Source organism: Pan paniscus, chromosome 20, assembly GCF_029289425.2.
Source record: "Pan paniscus chromosome 20, NHGRI_mPanPan1-v2.0_pri, whole genome shotgun sequence".
Taxonomy (NCBI): Eukaryota; Metazoa; Chordata; class Mammalia; order Primates; family Hominidae; genus Pan; species Pan paniscus.
The window spans coordinates 58,616,956-58,638,865 of NC_073269.2; the positions used below are offsets into that span (position 1 = coordinate 58,616,956).

At 45.8% G+C, this 21,910-nt stretch overlaps 1 protein-coding gene across 3 annotated transcripts; it reads left to right on the forward strand.

Annotated features, from left to right (window-relative positions):
• The first annotated feature begins 1,685 nt into the window (after positions 1-1,685).
• Positions 1,686-20,879, forward strand: LOC100971601 (zinc finger protein 701). 3 transcript variants are annotated; one of them, XM_055103829.2, is made up of 5 exons: positions 1,686-4,680; positions 7,358-7,476; positions 8,345-8,432; positions 10,152-10,278; positions 18,341-20,879. In XM_055103829.2, exons 3-5 carry the CDS (start codon positions 8,418-8,420, stop codon positions 19,594-19,596), a joined length of 1,398 nt encoding a protein of 465 aa, XP_054959804.2. In that variant the 5' UTR covers positions 1,686-4,680; positions 7,358-7,476; positions 8,345-8,417; the 3' UTR covers positions 19,597-20,879. The 3 variants fall into 3 exon arrangements, with proteins under 3 accessions (XP_054959804.2, XP_063456647.1, XP_034800448.2); XM_063600577.1 differs by lacking the exon at positions 7,358-7,476 and having other exon boundaries at positions 1,686-6,634; XM_034944557.3 differs by lacking the exon at positions 7,358-7,476.
• The last annotated feature ends 1,031 nt before the right edge of the window (positions 20,880-21,910 follow it).

Below are 21,910 nucleotides of genomic sequence, written 5' to 3' on the forward strand. Positions count from 1 at the left end.
GTTAAACGTTTTTTGAGATGGAGACTCTACTCGGTTCAGTGGATCGCACCTGTTGTCCTGGCACTTTGGGAGGCTGAGGTGGGAGGATTGCCTGAGACCAGGAGTTTCCTGGGAATCTTCTCATCTCCCCTAACCCAGTTCATGAAAGACCCTTGGACTTTACTGTTAGGGAAAAAATCTATATAAAACAATATCAGCGGCTGGGAGTGATGGCTCATGCCTGTAATCCCAACACTGAGAGGCCAAGGCGGGTGAATCACCTGAGGTTAGGAGTTCAAGAACAGCCTGACCAACATGGAGAAACTGTATTAAAAATACAAAATTAGGCCGGGCGCGGTGGCTCACGCCTGTAATCTCAGCACTTTGGGAGGCTGAGGCAGGCGGATCATGAGGTCGGGAGATCGAGACCATCCTGGCTAACACAGTGAAACCCCGTCTCTACTAACAATAGAAAAAATGAGCCGGGCGCTGTGGCAGGGGCCTATAGTCCCAGCTACTCGGGAGGTTGAGGGGGGGAGAATGGCGTGAACCCTGGAGGCAGATCTTGCAGTGAGCCGAGATAGCACCACTGCACTCTGGCCTGGGCAAAAGAGTGAGACTCCGTCTCAAAAAAATAAAAATACAAATACAAAATTAGGCGGGCATGGTGACACATGCCTGTGTAATCCCAGCTACTCAGGAGGCTGAGGCAGGAGAACTGCTTGAACTTGGGAGGCGGAGGTTGCTGTGAGCCGAGATCACGCCATTGCACACCAACCTGGGCAACAAGAGCAAAACTCCATCTGAAAAAATAAAATAAAAAACAATATCAGTGTGTCAAAGCATTATGTCTGTCACAATACTTGAGAAAGGAAAATCAAAATTACTAACCAAAGAGAAAAGTCAAGCTGGGAACTGTGTCAGACAAACCTGCCTCCCATTTTATTCCTAAACAATATAGCTACAAGGACTAAACAAAAAAGCTACATACTCCACTCACAAACTGTGGGCCTCAAGATCTCCACCCCAAAAGAGTTCTGTTGAACTTCACCCTGGCAATGTAAACTGAGAGCTTATCTTCACAGGTGTAGGAAAGAACCCATCCCTCTGCACACCTGAGTCAAATGTCTATCTGACTGCTTCCCCTGACCTATTTTTTATGTAAGAATGCAGGGTCACTGAGCCAGCCTAAGGCATAAGTAACTATTCCTCCACACTCTCTCACATATAAATTGTGTATTCAATGAAAGGTTGATCGAAGACTCAAACAATGTGATCATTTGTTATCTCCCTGTGACCCGGAATCCCGCAATTCCAGTTATTTCACCTTCCCAGATCGAACCAAGGTGTATCTTATATGTATTGATTGATGTCTCATGTCACCCTAAATTTGTAAATTGCAGCCTGAACACCTTGGGCACACGTCATCAGGACCTCCTGAGGCTGTGTCATGGGTGCATTTTAACCTTGGCAAAATAGATTTCTAAATTCATTGAGACCTAGTAGATACTTTTGGATCACAAGCTCATGAACACAGAAAAAATCAAGATAGAATAAGGAAAAAACGAGTGTAATGGAAAGCACAAATCAGTTCCAAAATCTCAACTCCTTCATATTTATTCACCATAGGGAAATGCTTTACAACTTTGTGGGATTAGAGTCCATTTGTGAAAGATTATATATATATATATATATATAGTTTGTTTTGTTTTGTTTTTTGAGACGGAGTTTCACTCTTGTTGCCCAGGCTGGAGTGCAATGGTGCGATCTTGGATCACTGCAACCTTTGCCTCCCATGTACTACGGATTCTCCTGTCTCAGCACCCCAAGTAGCTCGGATTACAGGCATGCATCACCATGCCTGGCTAATTCTTTTGTATTTAGTAGAGACTGGGTTTCATTATGTTAGTCAGGCTGGTTTTGAATTCCTGACCTCAGGTGATCCACCTGCCTCAGCCTCCCAAAGTGCTGGGATTACAGGCATGCACCACTATGCTGGGCCGAAAGATATATTTCTAGTATTGGATTGAAATAAAAACCCATTCTGTATAACTTTAGCTAATTTAAAATGCAAATAATAGATAATTACATAGATACACAAAACTTTGTAATATTTCACTTAGTATTGCTATTACTATGTTCTTGGGGCAGAAGCTCAGTCTGTCAGATACATTACAAAAGAATGGTGTCTCCATAATTGTGCTTAGGACTCTGGTGCATAATTGGATAAACTGTTAAACAGGATCCTAGGGGAGCTAGGGTGACAAAGTTCAAGTCCATTAAAACTAGCAAGACACATTCCTTACTGCTCACGCATGACTCACAGTCTTAAGATGTTTACAGTTAAGAAAAGCAGTTTAATCATACCTACAAGGACAAACTCCTGCATAAACACAATGTCCAGATGACCCAATGTCCCATGACAATGTATGCTTCTAAGATAATTACAGTCATGCTTTCACGTACTTGCGCACTAAAATACCAAGGATAGGTGTTTTTTTTTTTTTTTTTTTTTTGATGGAGCTTCACTTTTGTCATCCAGGCTGGAGTGCAATAGCACAATCTCGGCTCATTGCAACCTCCGCCTTCCGGATTCAAGCGATTCTCCTGCCTCAGCCTCCTGAGTAGCTAGGATTACAGGCATGCACCACTACCCCCGGCTAATTGTTGAATTTTCAGTAGAGACGGGGTTTCATGACGTTTGCAAGGCTGGTCTCGAACCCCTGATCTCAGGTGATGCCCCCACGTCGGCCTTTCAAAGTGCTAGAATTACAGGCGGGAGCCAACGCAACCGGCCAAGGATAGCTTTAAATCAACAAAGTAATGAGTTTTGTTACACTGTCAGCCAACTGGCAGGTAGACATACCTTAGTTTTTACCTAAGCACCTATGTGAGAGAAACTTTAAGAGGAGGCAGTTCCCTTTGTTTTTGAGGTCGCCCTACTGTGTAACTGGTAGTTTTCTTTTTTTTTTTCTTTTTTTTTTAAGACGGAGTCTCGCTCAGCCTTGAGACACCTTGTCCAGCTGTATTTATTATTATTATTATTATTATTATTATTGTTTTGTTTTTGAGACTGAGTTTCACTCTAGTTCCCTGGGCTGGAGTACAATGTCATGACCATGGCTCACCACAGCTTCCATTTTCTGGGCTCAAGCGATTCTCCTGCCTCAGCCTCCCGAGTAGCTGGGACTACAGGCGCATGCCACCACGCCAGGCTAATTTTTATATTTGTAGTAGAGACGGGGTTTCTCTATATTGGTCAGGCTGGTCTCGAACTCCCGACCTCAGGCCATCCGCCGTCCTCAGCCTACCAAAGGGCTGGGATTACAGGCTTCAGCCACCGCGCCCGGCCTGAAGTAGAATATTTTAGAAAGTAATTAAACCCTTTTTCAGCATAATGACCCAGAGATGTACTTCTGAAGGACTTAGGAGCTCTTCCTGAAAGGCAAGCAACAAGGGAGATAGTACCTGTATGTCAGTAGGAAATTAAATATTTCAAACATCAGCTATTTCAAATTTAAAACTACAGACTTTTAAATAATTCGGAACCTTGAGAGGAACGTGGTCACGCAACCTGAGTCTGGTGGCATGCAGGCGCAACTTCTACAAGTTTTCCTGGCCAGGCATGCAGGCTCAGGCCTGTAATCCCAGCACTCTGGGAGGCTGAGGCGGGCGGATCACCTGACGTCAGGAATTAGAAACCAGCCTGGCCAACATGGGGAAATCCCGTCTCTACCCAAAATACAAAAATTAGCCGGGCATGGTGGCCTGTGCCTGTAATGCCAGCTATTCCGAAGGCTGAGGCAGGAGAATCGCCTCAACCCAGGAGGCAGAGGCTGCAGTGAGCCGAGATGTCACCACTGCACTCCAGCCTGAGCGACAGAGAAATACTCCGTCTCAAAAAAAAAAAAAAAAAGAAAAAAGAAAGTAATAGATCTCTTCCACAAATGTGCTGGGACAATTAACTGGATATCCACATGGAAAAGAATAATGTTGTATCCCTATCTCACACAATCAAAATTTTATTTTAAAAAGTAAAAGAGACCATGAGGGGAGCCCTGCGGGAGGGGTGTGTTACTTTGTCGCCCAGGCTGGCCTGGACCCCCAGGCTCAGCGATCCTCCCGCCGCTGGCCCTCAGGCTCCCGCCCACCTGGCCGCATTCCTGCTGTGTTTAAGCAGTAGGTGGTGACCTCACTCCTCCCTGGCCTGAGCACTCCGTCGCGCATCCCAGGCGGTGGACCTAGGAAAGTCTCTGAAGCTGAGCACAGGGTGGACTCTCCCTCTTGAGTGAATGGAGAATAGAAAGGGAGAGGATTTCTGTTCTGTTCTGTGGGCCGTCAGCATGAAATTGTACGTTCCGCCCAGGCAGGGCTTTGCATTTTACATTCTTGTTTGCATCCCCGTTCCAGACAATTCCAGGGCTTTCGAATCGTGCTTCAGCCTTCCTGACCGCTCTCGCCTCCAAAACCCGAAAAATAGAGTCGCTGGGAGCGAGGCTGAGAGACGCACAGGTCCCGCCCCGGCCCCGCCCTCTGCCGGTTCTAAAGGGCAAGGTCTCTCCGCCTGGGGCCCCGCCTCTACCTCGATCAGGCCCTGCCCACCTTCTCGTTGGCTCCACCCAGGCCTGGCTTTAGTCCTGTGCGCACAGATGCGCGCAGACCAGGAAGCGGATCCCGTGGAGTGAAGGTCGCACCGCGGCGGTGAGTTTTGCTCTGTGTTGTATTAAGTCTGCACTCCCCATATCCCCGGCACTTCCGTACCTGGGACGTGGGGTCACCACAGACCTGTAAATTCTCGCCCGTCTTCCTTCAACCAGAGCAAATGCAGACGTTCCCCTGGGAATCCGGAAGTCGCTTCCTTTTGTGTTTAAAGTCGCCCTGAGGCTGTTCCCGTCTCCAGTCTTTCTGCTACAGGGCGATGTATACACTTCCTATCGCGTAGTTTCTGTGCTCAAAACCGTTTTTTAACTCCTCCCTCCCCGCGCTTTTCAAAGTCCTCACCCGAGATGTTTATTTCCGCCTGGGCGCCTCCGTGTCTCAACCTTGTAGGCGCCTGAAGCGCAAACGCCGCGATCCCAGTCTCAGGGAGGCTGCGTTCTCTGCCTGGTGCTGGGATCTTGTGGACCCCACCCTTGTCCGAAGGCGTCGTCGCACCCCACCTCCCGCCTCATGCTGGGCCTTGCTGCACCCCAAGTCTCCCCTTAGCAGTCACCACTTTCCTTGAGCCAGCGTTGGGGAGGTGCCGGGGCCAGTCCTGTGACACGGTGTGTTCTTGCCTGCCTAGCTCCAGCCCCTGGAAAATGAGCCTCTCCGGGATGCAGGCGTCTTACTTCAAACCCTCCTGTGATTGTGTGGGCTAAAGAGATCAGGAGACAGAGAGCAGTAGAAAACCTGAGACAGAGAAAAGAAGAATGAGAAAGACCCATAACAGATGGCAAAGTAGAGGATGGGTGAGGGATTTGCCAAGAGACAGCAAAAGTGAAAAAAAAAAAAGATAAGAAAGGAGGAGAAAAGCAACTGGAGAAATGTAGAGAAAAGCTAGATGTACAGAGAGATGAAGGACAGACAGCAAGGTAGAGAGGGGCAGCAAAGAGGGAGGCTCATCAGAGTGAGAGAGAGAGAGATGAGGGATTTGGAGCCAGGGCAGACAGAGCAGAGTGGTGCTGGTGGCAAGGAGAACAGAGGGAGAACCACAGCAGAGAGGACGCCTGGGGATCTGGGGTGCTAGAGAGTGGGGACGGGGCGTACAACAGGGAAGAGAGAATTTAACAGGGAGAGCGGCAGAGATGCAGAGATGGGATAAGAAGCGGAAATATATGGAGATTGAGGACGATCGAAGAATTGGGGAGAAGGAGCAACAAGAGATTAAATAAGATGTGAGGATGGAGCCCAGGTAATTTTTGTATTTTTAGTAGAGACAGGGTTTCACCATGTTGGCCAGGCTGGTCTCGAACTCCTGACCTCAGGTGATCCACCCGCCTCGACCTCCCAAAGTGTTGGGATTACAGGCGTGAGCCACCGCACCTGGCCACCCAAGTATTCTTGATTGAAAAAGTTTGCTTATGTCTTAGTTCTACAGCTGAGCCTCTTTCCCTGCTTTTTGTTTGTTTGTTTGCTTGTTTGTTTTGAGATGCACTTTCGCTCTTGTTGCCCAGGCTGGAGTGCAATGGTGCGATCTCGGCTCACTGCAACCTCCACCTCCCGGGTTCAAGCGACTCTCCTGCCTCAGCCTCCCTAGTAGCTGGGATTACAGGCATGTGCCACCACACCAGGCTAATTTTGTATTTTTAGTAGAGATGGGGTTTCTCCATATTGGTCAGGCTGGTCTTGAACTCCTGACCTCAGGTGATCTGCCCGCCTCGGCTTCCCAAAGTGCTGGGATTACAGGCATGAGCCACCGAGCCCGGCCTACTCACCGCCACCTTTACCTCTTGGTTTCAAGCGATTGTCCTGCCTCGGCCTTCCTGAGTAGCTGGAATTACAGGCATGCGCCACCACATCTAGATAATTTTTGTATTTTTAGTAGAGATGGGGTTTCTCCATGTTGGTCAGGATGTTCTCGAACTCCCGACATCAGGTGATCCGCCTGCCTCGGCCTCCCAAAGTGCTGGGATTACAGGTGTGAGCCACCGCACTCAGCCTCCCTGTTTTCAAGGTAACTAGCTGTGTCTTTGTACATCTGCATTTTATAAACGTTACTGTAATTTTCTTGTGAGGAAGAATTAAATGTTGGGAATCAGTGGCATCAGAACTTGCAAAAGAAGTTTCTTTATCCCAGGTATGTGAAAGAGGCTTCTCTAATTTTCAAGGATAGTTTTGATAAGGCCAACCCTTTCCATTATCGCTTCCAGGCCACCATGTAAGAATTCCGTTACATCTTTTCACTCATCTCAGACCTTCTCAGCGTGACTCGGTGAAAATGTCCCCATTCTGAGGATGTCACAGCTAAATCTAAAGCAGATCATGTCAGTCCCTGGCAGGGAACCCTCCATGGGCTTCCTGTGTTCCCCAGGACAAAAGCCCAACTCCTCACTGTCACTCCACAGCCCTGTGTCCAGGGCCCCTGCCACTGTCCAGCCTCCTCCTGGGAGCTTGCCCTCATCTCATGACTCCCTCTGCCCCAGACACATTTGCTTTTCTCTTTTCCCAAACATCAAAACCCTTCCCGTCTCAGGTCATTTTCACTGCTCTTACCCTATTTCTCTAAATGCTCACAGCACTGTCCCTTTCTCCTTCAGGTCCTGGCTCAGAAATGTCTCCCATGCCCTCTCACCCCCAACTGAACTTCCCTCTGCCCATCAGTCTCTATCACGTTACTCAGGTTTTATTATCTTTGTGTCAGTCACATCAGAAACACACTTTTTTTCTTTTTCCAAAGAGTCTCGCTCTGTCCTCCAGGCTGTGAGTGCAGTCTTGTGATCTTGGCTCACTGCAACCTCTGTCTCCCGAGTTCAAGCAATTCTTGTGCCTTTGTCTCCCAAGTAGCTGAGATTACAGGTGTGTGCCACCATACTCTGCTAATTTTTGTATTTATATTTTATTTTATTTTTGAGTCTTACTCTGTTGCCCTGGCTGGAGTCCAGTGGTGCGATCTTGGCTCACTGCAACCTCCACCTTCCAGGTTCAAGCGATCCTCCAACCTCAGCCTCCCGAGTAGCTAGGCTTACCAATGCCCACCAAGCCCAGCTCCTTTTTGTATTTTTAGTAGATACGGGGTTTCACCATGTTGGCCAGGCTGCTGTCGAACTCCTGACCTTGAGTAATCCTCCCACCTCAGCCTTCCAGAGTGCTAGTATTACAGGCATGAACCACACTGCACCCAGCCCCAATTTTTGTGTTTTTAGTACAGACAGGTTTTCACCATGTTGGCCAGGCTGGTCTCAAACTCCTGAGCTCTACTGATCCTCCCGCTCAGCTTCCTAAGTAGCTGGGACCAGACACACACACACGTGCACCACCATACCTGGCTAAGTTTTTGTATTTTTGGTAGAGATGGGGTTTCACCATGTTGCCCAGGCTGGTTTCAAACTCCTGAGCTCAAGCGATGTACCCACCTTGGCTTCCCAGAGCGGTGGGATGACAGGCATGAGCCACCGCACCCAGCCTCTGTGTGGGGTTTCCTCAGGGCTGGGTCTGTGCCCTGAAAGAGAGCTCATTCCAGCCCAGCTCCCCACTGCTGCAGCGTGTGAAGGCTTCTCCAGGAGGGAAGCGAGAGTTTTCTTATAGAAATTTATTATCCCTGGTGCAGTGGGCAGCAGAGGTAACCATATTTTTTCAGAGTGAGGGCACCTTTGTATGTGTCATTGTGTTACAGGGAGGGGGTGTGTTGATTCTGAGCAATAAACAACATATTTCTAACATTCAGGATTGACTTCTAAAGACTCTTGGTACGTGAGGAAAAAACACGGAAGAGGAAGAGGAAAGCAAAGGAGTCAGGGATGGCTCTTCCTCAGGTGAGATGATATTCTCGGGGGATTGTTCTGTCTCCTTCCTTTCAGAAATGCTGATCTTGGAGTTGGGAATCTTCTCTGAGTCTCAAGTGTCCTGCCTGACAGGTTTGCTCACACTCAACTCATGCCTTCCCTCAGTCCCTGTCATCTCATTAGATTCCATCTCTTGTGACTGAGTGACATGAACTTGGGAAGAGGCTGCACTGGGCATGGTCCTGGGAAGGGCTCACACCCAGACATGGATGGAGACGGGGTGAGGGTCCCGCAGTGTCAGTGCTGTTGGGCAGCAGGGATTGTTCAGGGGCCACATCTGGATGCACTGTCAACTCTCTGTGGACCAGGATTAGAGCAGCTGCCAATGGAAGTGACCTATTAATGTGCACAAAGTACGTGGTAAATTCTAGAAAAGGAGACCAATAAGGGAAAATCTTTTCTCCCTGATTTTATACCACATTTTTAGGTAATTGAGTGAGTTACTGTGTTTCTGACTCGAAAAATTCTACTAATTAGAATGGAAAGTTCATAAACAGACATGAATGATACAGGGGTTTTATTCCATCGTTATTTAAAGAATATGAAATCAACCTAAATAATAGTAGGAGATTTATTAAACCATTCTTAGCAAATTAAGCTGATGGAGACAGTGGTGTTACTGTGGAGAGGCTTTTGAAACAGGTGTTTTTTGTAAAAATGGTTACAATTTTTCTCAAATACGGGAGCAGTACTTCCAGCTGCCAAATTATCCTTTTCCACCAAGATGAGATTCCTCTTTAGTTAAACAAAATTTGCATATATATATATATATATTTGTGTTTGTTTGTTTTTTCGCGACGGAGTCTTGCTCTGTTGCCCAGGCTGTAGTGCAGTGGCACGATCTCCGCTCACTGCAAGCTCCGCCTCCCAGGTTCACACCACTCTCCTGCCTCAGCCTCCTGAGTAGCTGGGACTACAGGCACCCCCCACCACGCCCGGCTAATTTTTGTATTTTTTAGTAGAGACGGGGTTTCACCGTGTTAGCCAGGATGGTCTTGATCTCCTCACCTTGTGATCCACCTGCCTCAGCCCCCCAAAGTGCTGGGATTACAGGCATGAGCCACTGTGCCTGGCCTACTTTTTGTATTTTTAAAACCTTTATATATATACACACATACCCATACATACACACACACATATATACATACACATACATACATACACACACATATGTATATATTTTGAAAATCTGGGACAAATGACAACACTTTGTATTAACGTGGTTTTTTGTGAGTGTGTGTAGGTTTTACTTTTTTTTGAACATATACAAAATAGAATTTTGTACTTTGATTAATTTTATTTTCATGTATTTTATTTTATTTGGAGAGAGAGTCTTGCTTTGTTGCCCAGGCTGGAGCGCCTTGGTGCAATCGCAGCTCACTGAAACCTCCACCATCAAGGTCAAGCCGTCCTCCCACCTCAGCCTTCCAAGTAGTTGGGACAACAGATGCCTGCCACCATACCTGGCTAATTATTTATTTCTAACGTAAGCAGTTCATACTGAGAGGGTATCCTGAGCTCTTCAGAAAGTATAATCAAACACCACTGGGAAGACATCATGTGGTGAAGAATCCCTTACTTGGATTTGTCAGAACATTCTCTGCAATTAAATCCATGCTTTCCCTCCATTTTCTGTAAAGATAAGAACTCCTCCCATAACCATTTGCTTAAAATGTGTTTTCCTTTCAGGGTCTATTGACATTCAGGGACGTGGCCATAGAATTCTCTCAGGAGGAGTGGAAATGCCTGGACCCTGCTCAGAGGACTCTATACAGGGACGTGATGCTGGAGAATTATAGGAACCTGGTCTTCCTGGGTGAGGATAACTTCCCTCCAGAAGTGGGGATGTGCCCTTGTGGATCTTTGTATTTTCTCTTGTTGCCTCTTGGGAGCCACATCCTTGCTTGACTAAAATGGAAGCCGTATTGAGTTAGAAATGAAAAGCTTCATGATGTAGCATCTGGACTTTCACTGTCCCCTTTAGATGTTCTGCATTCTTCCTGATAGCTCAGTGGGGGTTCCAGAAGTAAAGTAAGCATAAAAGCTTATGGCAGGCCAGGCATGGTGGCTCACCCCTGTCATCACAGCACTTTGGGAGGCTGAGGCGTGTGGATCACTTCAGGTCAGGAGTTCAAGACCAGCCTGGCCAACATGGAGAAATCCCGTCTCTACTAAAAACACAAAAATTAGCCGGGCGTCGTGGTGCATGCCTGTAATCCCAGCTCCTAGAAAGGCTGATGAAAGAGAATCGCTTGATCCCGGCAGGCCAAGTTTCCAGTGACTGAGAACACGCCACTGGACTCCAGCCTGGGCAACAGAGCAAGACTCTCTCTCAAAAAACAAAAAAACAAAACCTTATGGCAGACTTTAATCATATCCAGTTTTCTGTTTGCTTTTCCTGTGCTTTCGATTCAGTAGTTCTTGGAAGAGAGCTTGATGTCGACATATTACATGTTACAGTGCTCTCCAAGCATTCAGAAGGAGGCAGTCAGTGGAGTAATTAGTAAAATATTTTCCTAGATCCATCTGTAATGTCTTCTTTCCTACAGAAATATAGGGCTGGAACTCTACAAAAGCTCCAGCACGTCTTAGTACTTTCTTTTTATAAGCAGGAGTCTCATGCTGATATGTTATCTCCGTGTTGGAGCAGGAGAAAGGGCCCTGGACTGTGGAGAGTGAAGTGAAAATAGCAAAAAACTCCAGATGGGTGGGAATGTATTACAGGTGTAAACGCAGGTAAGAGCTCAGATGGGCAGAGTGGAAGCTCCACCTTCAAATAGTGTGTGGGGAAACTCTGCAAGTGGGAGAATTCTGTTGGAAAAGGAAAGTTTCAATCCTGAGATCTCTGAAATGACATCTTTCTTTGCCTCCACTTACCCGTCTGCTCTTCCTTTCTTTCTTTTTCTTATTTTATGAAAGAGTCTCACTGTGTTGCCCAGGCTACAGTGCAGTGATATGATCTTGGCTAACAGCAGCCTCCACCTCCCAGGCTCAAAGGATTTTTGTGTCCCAGCTTCCTGAGTAGCTGGGACTGTAGGCGCTCACCACCATGCCCAGCTAATTTTTGTGTTTTTAGTAGAGACAGGGTTTCACCATGTTGGCCAGCCTGGTCTCAAACTCCTGATCTCAAGTGATCCACCTGCCTTGGCTTCCCAAAGTGTGGACCTAAGATTACCTAGGTGCCAAGGCAAGAGACTGAAGGCACAAAGTGTTTCAGTATAATAAAGAAAATAGTTACAATAAGAAGAGTTATAATACAAATTAGATACAGAGATGATCATGGACAATTATCAATCATTATTAATCATTAGCTTTTAATATTACTCTTTGTTGCATTACTAATATAACCTAGGAATAACTGGCAGGTATAGGGTCAGGTGCTGAAGGGACATTGTGAGAAGTGACCTAGAAGGCAAGAGGTGAGCCCTCTGTCACGCCCGCATCAGGGCCGCTTGAGGGCTCCTTGGTCAAGCGGTAATGCCAGTGTCTGGGAAGGCACCCGTTACTTAGCAGACCACGAAAGGGAGTCTCCTTTCCTTGGAGGAGTCAGGGAACACTCTGCTCCACCAGCTTCTTGTGGAAGGCTGGATAGTATCCAGGCCTGCCCAGTCATCCCGAGGCCTAAACCCCTCCCTGTGGTGCTGTGCTTCAGTGCTCACGCTCCTTGTCCACTTTCATGCTCCTCCCGTACTCCTGGTTCCTCTTTGAAGTTCATAGTAGATAGTGGTAGAAGAAATAGTGAAAGTCTTAAAGTCTGATCTTTCTTAGAAGTGCATAGAAGAGCCGGGCACGGTGGCTCTTGCCTGTAATCCCAGCACTTTGGGGGTCCGAGGCGGGCAGATCAAGATGTCAGGAGATCGAGACCATCCTGGCTAACACGGTTGGAACCCTGTCTCTACTAAAAATACAACAAATTAGCTGGGTGTGGTGGCGGGCGCTTGTAGTCCCAGCTACTTGGGAGGCTGAGGCAGGAGAATGGCGTGAACCCGGGAGGCGGAGCTTGCAGTGAGCCGAGATCGCACCACTGCACTCCAGCCTGGGCGACAGAGTGTATAGAAGAAAACGCTGACGTATGCTGCCTTCTCTCCCTGCTTTGGCTACCTAAAAGGCAAGGGCCCCTTGTCCTGTGATCACGTGACTTGCTTCACCTTATCAATCACTTAGAAGATTCACCCTCCTTACCCTGCCACCTTGTCTTGTATGCAATAAATATCAGCGCACCCAGCTGTTTGGGGCCACTACCGGTCTCCGCGTCTTGATGGTAGTGGTCCCCCGGGCCCAGCTGCTTTCTGTTTATCTCTTTGTCTTATGTCTTTATTTATTACAATCTCTCATCTCCGCATAAGAAGAGAACACCCGCTAAGCCCGCAGGGCTGGACCCTACACCAAAGCGCTGCGATTACAGGCGTGAGCCGCCAAGCTCAACTATTGTTATTATTTTAAACAGTTTTGTCTTTTAGTTCTTTGTAAACATGTAAATGGTTTAAACATGATTCCAGTGTGAATATAACAACTACGTTAGTGTCCATTTCTTTTATTTTTGTTGAAACGGAGTCTTGCTCTGCCGCCCAGGCTGGAGTGCAGTGGCAGGATCTCGGCTCACTGCAAGCTCCGCCTCCCGGGTTCACGCCATTCTCCTGCCTCGGCCTCCCGAGTAGCTGGGACTACAGGCACCCGCCACCGCGCCTAGCTAATTTTTTGTATTTTTATTAGAGACAGGGTTTCACCGTAGTCTCAATCTCCTGACCTCGTGATCCACCCGCCTTAGCCTCCCAATGTGCCGGGATTACAGACGTGAGCCACCACGCCCCGCCGTGCCCATTTCTTTCAGTAAACAGAAATGAAGTGTGTTGTATAGATAAAATAAAAAGGCGTGAAAAAAACACTGTACATATATGTTACCAGAAATGCAACATACACAAATAATTCCGACAAAAATAAAAAAAGTTCTAGAGGAGAAGTAGTTTTGGGAAGTGGTTATTGTTGCAGGTATGTTAAAGATCTTAAAGTTGGCCAGGCGCGGTGGCTCACGCCTGTAATCCCAGCACTTTGGGAGGCCAAGGCGGGTGGATCACCTGAGGTCAGGAGTTCAAGACCAGTTTCAACATGGAGAAACCCGGTCTCTACTAAAAATACAAAATTAGCCGGGTGTGGTGGCGGGCACTTGTAATCCCAGCTACTCGCGAGGCTGAGGCAGAATTGCTTGAACCTGGGAGGCGGGGGTTGCAGTGATCCGAGATTGTGCCATTGCACTCCAGCCTGGGCAACGAGAGCGAAACTCTGTCTCAAAAAAAAAAAAAAAAAAATCTTAAAGTTATAGCATAATAATGAAACCTAAAATTTTCATAACCTGGCCAGGTGTAGTGGCTCATGCCTATAATCCCAGTAATTTGGGAGGCCGAGGTGGGCAGATCACCAGAGGTCAGGTGTTCAAATCCAGCCTAGTTAACATGGTGAAACTTCGTCTCTAGTAAAATTACAAAAATTATCCAGGCACGGTGGTGGGTGGCAGTAATCCCAGCTACTCAGGAGGCTGAGGCACGAGAGTTGCTTGAACCCGGGAGGTAGAGGTTGCAGTGAGCTGAGATCGCACCGTCGCACTCCAGCATGGGAGAGAGAGTGAGACTCCATCTCAAAATAAATAAATAAATAAATAAATGAAATTTCATAACCTGCAAAAACTACTTCTCCTCTAGAATTATTATTATTATTTTTTTAGGTGGAGTCTCGCTCTGTAGCCCAGGCTGGAGTGCAGTGGCACGATCTCAGCTCACTGCAAGCTCCACCTCCCGGGGTCACACCATTCTCCTGCCTCAGCCTCCCGAGCAGCTGGGGCTACAGGCGCCTGCCACCACACCCGGCTATTTTTTATTGTATTTTTAGTAGAGATGGGGTTTCTCTGTATTAGCCAGGATGGTCTCGATCTCCTGACCTTGTGATCCATCCACCTCGGCCTCCCAGAGTGCTGGGATTACAGGCGTGAGCCACTGCGCCCAGCCTTTTTAGAAATTTTTATTTTTGTCAGAATTATTTCTGTGTATGTTGCATTTCTGGTAACGTATATATACAGTGTTTTTTCATGCCTTTTTATTTTAAAAAATTTAGTTCTGAACAAAAGGTACATGTATGCCAGTTTCTGTATCTGTCCTCTTATTAATTAATTAATGTATGTATTTATGAGACAGAGTTTTGCTCTTGTCGCCCATACTGATGTGCAATGCTGCTATCTCGGCTCACCACAACCTCCACCTCCCAGGTTCAACCAATTCTTCTGCCTCAGCCTCCTGAGTAGCTGGGATTGCAAACATGCACCACTACACCCAGCTAATTTTGTATTTTTAGTAGAGGAAGAGTTTCTCTTTGTTGGTCACGCTGGACTCGAACTCCTGACCTCAGGTGATCTGCCTGGCTCGCCCTCCCAAAGTGCTGGGATTACAGGCATGAACCACCACGCCTGGTCTATCTGTTTTTTATTTACCTTTACTGGAGAACTTTATATATGTTTGTGGGTTGGAGTTACTTTTTAGCCTTCTTTCATTTCTTTTTTTTTTTTTTTTTTTTTTTTTGAGACAAAGTCTCGGTCTGTCACCCAGGCTAAAGTGCAGTGGTGTGATCTCCCCTCACTGCAACCTCCACCTCCGAGGTTCCAAAAATTCTCCAGTCTCAGCCCACCACGTAGCTGGGACTACAGGCGAGTGCCAACATGCCGGGATAATTTTTTGTATTTTTTAGTAAAGACGAGGTTTCACCTTGTTAGCCAGGATGGTCTCAATCTCCTGACCTCATTAACTTTCTGTCTCAGCCTCTCAAAATGCTGGGATTACTGGTGTGAGCCACCGTGCCTGGCCTGTCTCAAGGTTTTTAACATGTTAGTGCTAGTAGATGGCTTCAAGTATTGCAAGTTTTACAGTACAGACTCTTAACTTCCTTTGTTTAATAAGATTTGTCAGCCTTCGGTGATGTTGATGATGAGATGATCCTGTTCCTGTCTCTGTCATTTCACTGTTCTGTTAGAAATAGCTTAGACTGGCCAGCAGCAGTGGCTCACACCTCTAATTCCAGCACTTTGGGAGGCCGAGGTGGGTAGATCACTTGAGGTCAGGAGTTTGAGACCAGTCTGACCAACATGGTGAAATCTCGAATGTACTAAATGCTAAAAATGGCCAGGTGCAGTGGCTCACACCTGTAATCCCAGCACTTTGGGAGGCTGAGACGGGCTGATCACTTGAGGTCAGGAGTTTGAGAAAAGCCCGGCCAACATGGTGAAACTCCGTCTCTACTAAAAATACAAAAATTAGCTGTACATGGTGGCATGTGCCTGTAATCCCAGCTACCTGGGAGGCTGAGGCAGGAGAATCACCTGAACCCGGGAGGTGGAGGTTGCAGTGAGCCAAGATCATGCCACCGCACTCCAGCCCGGGCAACAGAGTGAGACTCTGGGCTGAGGAGGGAGACTCACCTGAGGTAGGAGAGTCCTGCCAGTTCACTCCAGCCTGGGTGATAGAGCGTGACTGGATCTCAAAAACTAACAAAAGGGAAATAGCTTCAGACACAGAAATTTATTTCTCATGAATTTGGGAAGTGGGAAATCCAAGAGCAAGGTGCCAGCCAAATTGGTTCCTGGTGAGAGCATTCTTCACGGTTTACCCTAGCCATCTTCCTACCATGTCCTGACCTGGTGGAAAGAGGAACAGGCAATGAGCTCTTTAATGTCTCTTCCTAAAGGTACCAGTGCTATTAACGAGTTGTAAACACTCATGACTGAATTCTTTGAAAGTCCGCATGTGCGGGAACACCCTATTAGAGAATACTAAATCTACCAAAGCTTATTTGAGAAGTAGTTATTTATTTTATTTTATTTTTTGAGATGGAGTCTCATCCTGTTGCCCACACTGGAGTGCAGTGGCATGATCTTGGCTCACTGCAACCTCTGCCTCCCAGGTTCAAACGATTCCTGCCTCAGCCTCCCAAGTAACTGGGATCACAGGTACCCACCACCATGCCCAGCTAATGTTTTTGTATTTTTAGTAGATATGGGGTTGCACCATGTTGGCCAGGCTGGTGTCGAACTTCTGACCTCGTGATTCACCTGCCTCAGACCCCCAAAGTGCTGGGATTACAGGCATGTGCCACCGTGCCCGGACATTAGTCAATTCTTATTCCTTATAGTGCTGTGTATAGTTTTGACCTCATACATCAGAAAGTAGTGACCTTAACATGTATTTCAATTCTTATGTTGTGTACTGGTGGTAAGTACAAGTTGTGGCTTTTTTCTTAATAGGGAATTGTTTACAATTCTGCAGGCTGCGTACATGTACTTATTATTTTCTGGCTTGTTTTATCAAGCCAGAAAATATTTATCAATATTTTATTAACTGATTTTTATGGCTTGTTTTAATCAAGCCAGAAAATATTTATCAATATTTTATTAACTGATTTTTATGACTTTACCTGTGAGTTTTCAGTATGTGATATGCAATATAACTGACACACTCCACTTGTTACTGTCACAAAGTGCTGCTGGGCACAGTGGCTCATGCCTGTGATCCCAGGACTTCGGGAGGCTGAGACATGTGGATCACCTGAGGTCAGGTGTTTGAGACAAACCTGGCCAATATGGTGAAACCCCATCTCTACTAAAAATACAAAAATTAGCCGGGCATGATGGTGCATGCCTGTAATCCCAGCTACTCAGGAGGCTGAGCAAAGAGACTTGCTTGAACCCAGGAGGCAGAGGCTGCAGTGAGCCAAGATCATGCCATTGCACTCTGTCCAGTGACAGAGCGAGACTCCATCTCAAAAAAATAAAAGTACAAAATTTTTTTTAAAAAGTCACAAAGTGCCTGTTCCACATGGATATAGATAATTTTGTAACAGTTATTTAGAAAAATACGATGTTAACATTTTTCTTTTTGAGATGTAGTCTCACTCTGCCACTCAGGGTGGAGTGCAGTGGCACAATCTCAGCTCACCACAATCTTGGCCTCGCGGGTTCAAGCAATTCTCCTTCCTTAGCCTCCCAAGTAGCTTGGATTACAGGTGCCCACCACCACACCTGGCTACTTTTTGTATGTTTAGTAGAGAAGGGATTTTGCCATGTTGGCCAGGCTGGTCTCGAACTCCTGACCTCAGGTGATTTGCCTGTCTCGGCCTCCTAAAATACTGGGATTACAGGCGTGAACCACCATGCCCTGCCTTGTTTCTTTAGAGATGGAGTCTCACTTTGTCACCCAGGCTGGAGTGCAGCGGTGCGATGTTGGCGCACTGCAACCTTTGCCTCTTGGCTTAAAGCAATTCTTGTGCATCAGCCACTTGAGTAGCTGGGACTTTATAAAGGCGTGGGCCACCACACCTGCCTAATTTTTGTAATATTTTCTTATCTTCTCAGTGCTATGATTCTTTGACAATACAGAAATTCCATTGATTTTGATTATCCTTACAGGAGCTTGTTGTGGATTATTTACCAAAATAGTACCTTGTCTGGTTTTTTAGCATTTATTTGTATACACTAAGTACCCTATAAATATGAAGAATATATATTTTTCTCTTCTTTGATGTGACAGTGATGTGTTTTTTGCAAAGTGTGATACACTTTAGGGTCACAGTAGAAAAACACTCCTGACTTTAGGCTTACACATGTTTGTGCCCTGTCAGTGTTTCGTCATGATATTGGAAATAGGCTTCCATAAAAATGATTTGAAGCACATGCAATCACCCTTTATTTATTAAAGAATCTTACTCCTTTTGTGTTCCTAAACTTTGAAGATCATGTTTGGGAAGTTTAAAATAAGTATTGTTTTTTATGTAATATTTACACATTTCAGTATTGTATAACTTCCGTACTTAATTTGAAACCTATTTGTGTTTATATTTTGTAGATACCTCTTCCAAATGCATGATGAAGATGTTCTCATCAACAGGACAAGGCAATACAGAAGTAGTCCACACAGGGACATTACAAATACATGCAAGTCATCACATTGGAGATACTTGCTTCCAGGAAATTGAGAAAGATATTAATGACTTTGTGTTTCAGTGGCAAGAAAATGAAACAAATGGCCATGAAGCACTCATGACAAAAATCAAAAAGTTGATGAGTAGTACAGAGCGACATGATCAAAGGCATGCTGGAAACAAACCTATTAAAAATGAGCTTGGATCAAGCTTTCATTCGCATCTGCCTGAAGTGCACATATTTCACCCCGAAGGGAAAATTGGTAATCAAGTTGAGGAGGCTATCAACGATGCTTTCTCAGTTTCAGCATCCCAACGAATTTCCTGTAGGCCGAAAACTCGTATTTCTAATAAGTATAGGAATAATTTCCTCCAGTCTTCATTACTCACACAAAAACGGGAAGTACACACAAGAGGAAAATCTTTCCAACGTAATGAGAGTGGCAAAGCCTTTAATGGTAGCTCACTCTTAAAAAAACATCAGATAATCCATTTAGGAGACAAACAGTATAAATGTGATGTATGCGGCAAGGACTTTCATCAGAAGCGATACCTTGCATGCCATAGATGTCACACTGGTGAGAATCCTTACAAGTGTAATGAGTGTGGCAAGACATTCAGTCACAATTCAGCCCTGTTAGTTCACAAGGCAATTCATACTGGAGAGAAACCTTATAAGTGTAATGAATGTGGCAAGGTTTTTAATCAACAATCAAACCTTGCACGTCATCATAGAGTTCATACTGGAGAGAAACCTTACAAATGTGAAGAATGTGACAAAGTTTTCAGTCGCAAATCACACCTTGAAAGACATAGGAGAATTCACACTGGAGAGAAACCGTACAAATGTAAGGTTTGTGACAAGGCTTTCAGACGTGATTCACACCTGGCACAACATACTGTAATTCACACTGGAGAGAAACCTTACAAGTGTAATGAGTGTGGCAAGACCTTCGTTCAGAATTCATCTCTTGTAATGCATAAGGTCATTCATACTGGAGAGAAACGTTACAAGTGTAATGAATGTGGCAAGGTTTTTAATCACAAATCAAACCTTGCATGTCATCGTAGACTTCATACTGGAGAGAAACCTTACAAGTGTAATGAATGTGGCAAGGTTTTTAATCGAAAATCAAACCTTGAACGTCATCATAGACGTCATACTGGAAAGAAATCTTAGAAGTGTAATTTGCAAGGTTTTTAGGCAACAGTCAAACCTTGCATGTCATCATAGACTTTATACTGGAGAGAAACCTTACAAATGTGAAGAACGTGACAAAAGCTTTCAATTTCAAATCACTCCTTGAAATACATAGGAGAGTTCATACTGAAGAGAAACCATACAAATATAAGGTTTGTGACAAGGATTTCGGGTGTGATTCACACCTGGCCCAACATACTGGAATTCACACTGGAAAGGAACTGTACAAGTGTAATGAGTATGGCAGAGCCTTTAGTGGTCAGTCAACACTTACTCACCATCAAGCAATCCATGGTATAGGGAAACTTGACTAATGTAATGATTGTCACAAAGTCTTCAGTAATATTACAGCCATTGCAAAACATTGGAGAATCCATAATGAAGGAGGTCTTATAAGTGTAATAAATGTGGCAAGTTTTTCAGACATGATTCATAACTTGCAGTTCATTGGTGATCTTATACAGGAGAGAAATCTTACAAATGTGATGATTGTGGCAAGGTCTTCAGTCAAGCTTCATCTTTTGCAAAACGGGAGAATTCATACAGGAGAGAAACCTCCCAAGTGTGATGATTGTGAGCAAAGCCTTTACTTCACGTTCACACCACATTAGATATCAGAGGATCCATACTGGACAGAAATCTTACAAACGTCCTATGTGTGGCAAGGTCTTCAGTCCGAGGTTACTCCTTGCAGAATATCATAACGTTCATTTTTGAGGTAATAGTTACAAATGCAGTGAGCATAGCAGACCATCAAGGATTGACAGTAGAGTCAATTCAGAATTGACTTGAGTTTGAGTTGACTTAAAACATTCAGTTGAAGCATTGACATTAAAGTGTTTGTGTTAAGAGGATTGGGCCAGGCGTGTGGCTCACGCCTGTAAACCCAGCACTTTAGGAGCCCAAGGTGGATAGATCACTTGAGGTCATGGGTTTGAGATCAGCCTGGCCAACAGACGTGAGTCACTTTTCCCAGCCTGCTTTTTGTTTCTTTAACAAAAACCAATAGGGATTTTTATAGGTATTATGTTGAATCTGAATCACATTGGCTTATATAATAACAATATTGATTTTTCCAAACCATCAATGTGGGTTGTATATATATGTTTTTAATCATTTTGGTCAATGTTTGTAGATTTCAAGGTGTGAAATTCTCAGTTTTTTAATGTTTATTCCTAAGTATTTCTTACTTTAAGATCTCTAGCAAATGGAAGTGTTTTTTAATTTTCGTTTAAAATTTTTTATTGTTTATGGAAATTCAGTTAATTTTTGGTGCTGCTATTGCATTGTGCAAATCCACTGAATGTGTTGATTAGTTCCAGTAGTATTTTGGTTGACTCAGGCCCCGCCCACCTCTTCGCCTCCCGTCTGGCCTGACCCAGGCCCCGCCCACCTCCTCGGGGGTCTCCCGCGGGTCTGGCTTCTGTACTGTGCTGATTGGCACAGACCCGGAAGCTGATGGCATGGACTGAAGGTTGCCCCGTTGAGTTTGCGCTTCCCAGTTCTCTGGTACTGCTATACCGGGGACGTGGGTGTCCCCACAGACCTGGAAATTCCGGCCCCTCTTTCTCAACTCAGAGCAAATTGAGACGTCCGGGTGGGAGTCCGTGAGTCTTTTCCTTTTGAGTTTAAAGTCGCCCTGAGGCTGGTCCCGTCCCGGTCTTTTCTGCAGTGGGGCCGTGCAGACACCTCCTGTCGCGAAACTTTCCTTCTCAAAACCCTTCCCGACCCGTCCTCCAGCCTCGCGCTGTTTCAGGTCCTCACCAGCGAGTTGGACTCTCGCCCTGGGCTCCTCCCAGCCTTGCTGTCATCGTCGCCTGGAGGGCAGCGCTGCAGCCCCAGTCCCGGGAAGGCCGCGTCCTCTGCCTGGTCCTGGGATCCTGCAGACCCCACCCCTGTCCGAAGGCGCCATCGCCCACCACCTCCCTCCTCGTGCCGGGCCCTGCTTCTCCCCAGTTCCAACCCCAGGAAAACGTGCTTCTCCTGGAGGCAACCCTTTTTTTCCACCCTCGCCCTGTTGTTCCCGGAAGGCAGGCCTGGAATGTGAAGTTTCCAGGTAGATGGATATTAAACATAGAATTGAAGAAAAAAAAAAAAAAACCCCACAAAGTAACAAAAGAATGAAGCGGCGAAAGCAGAAATTTACTCAACCAAGAAAGCACTCCACTGGGTGGGAGTGGGCCCAAGCCAGCGTCTCCAGGGCCCCATTTACAAAGTTTTTGGAGGTTAAAGTATTTTTTTTTTGAGGTCCCTATGGGCTACCCCTTATCTGGATGAAGAATTTGGCCCTTGG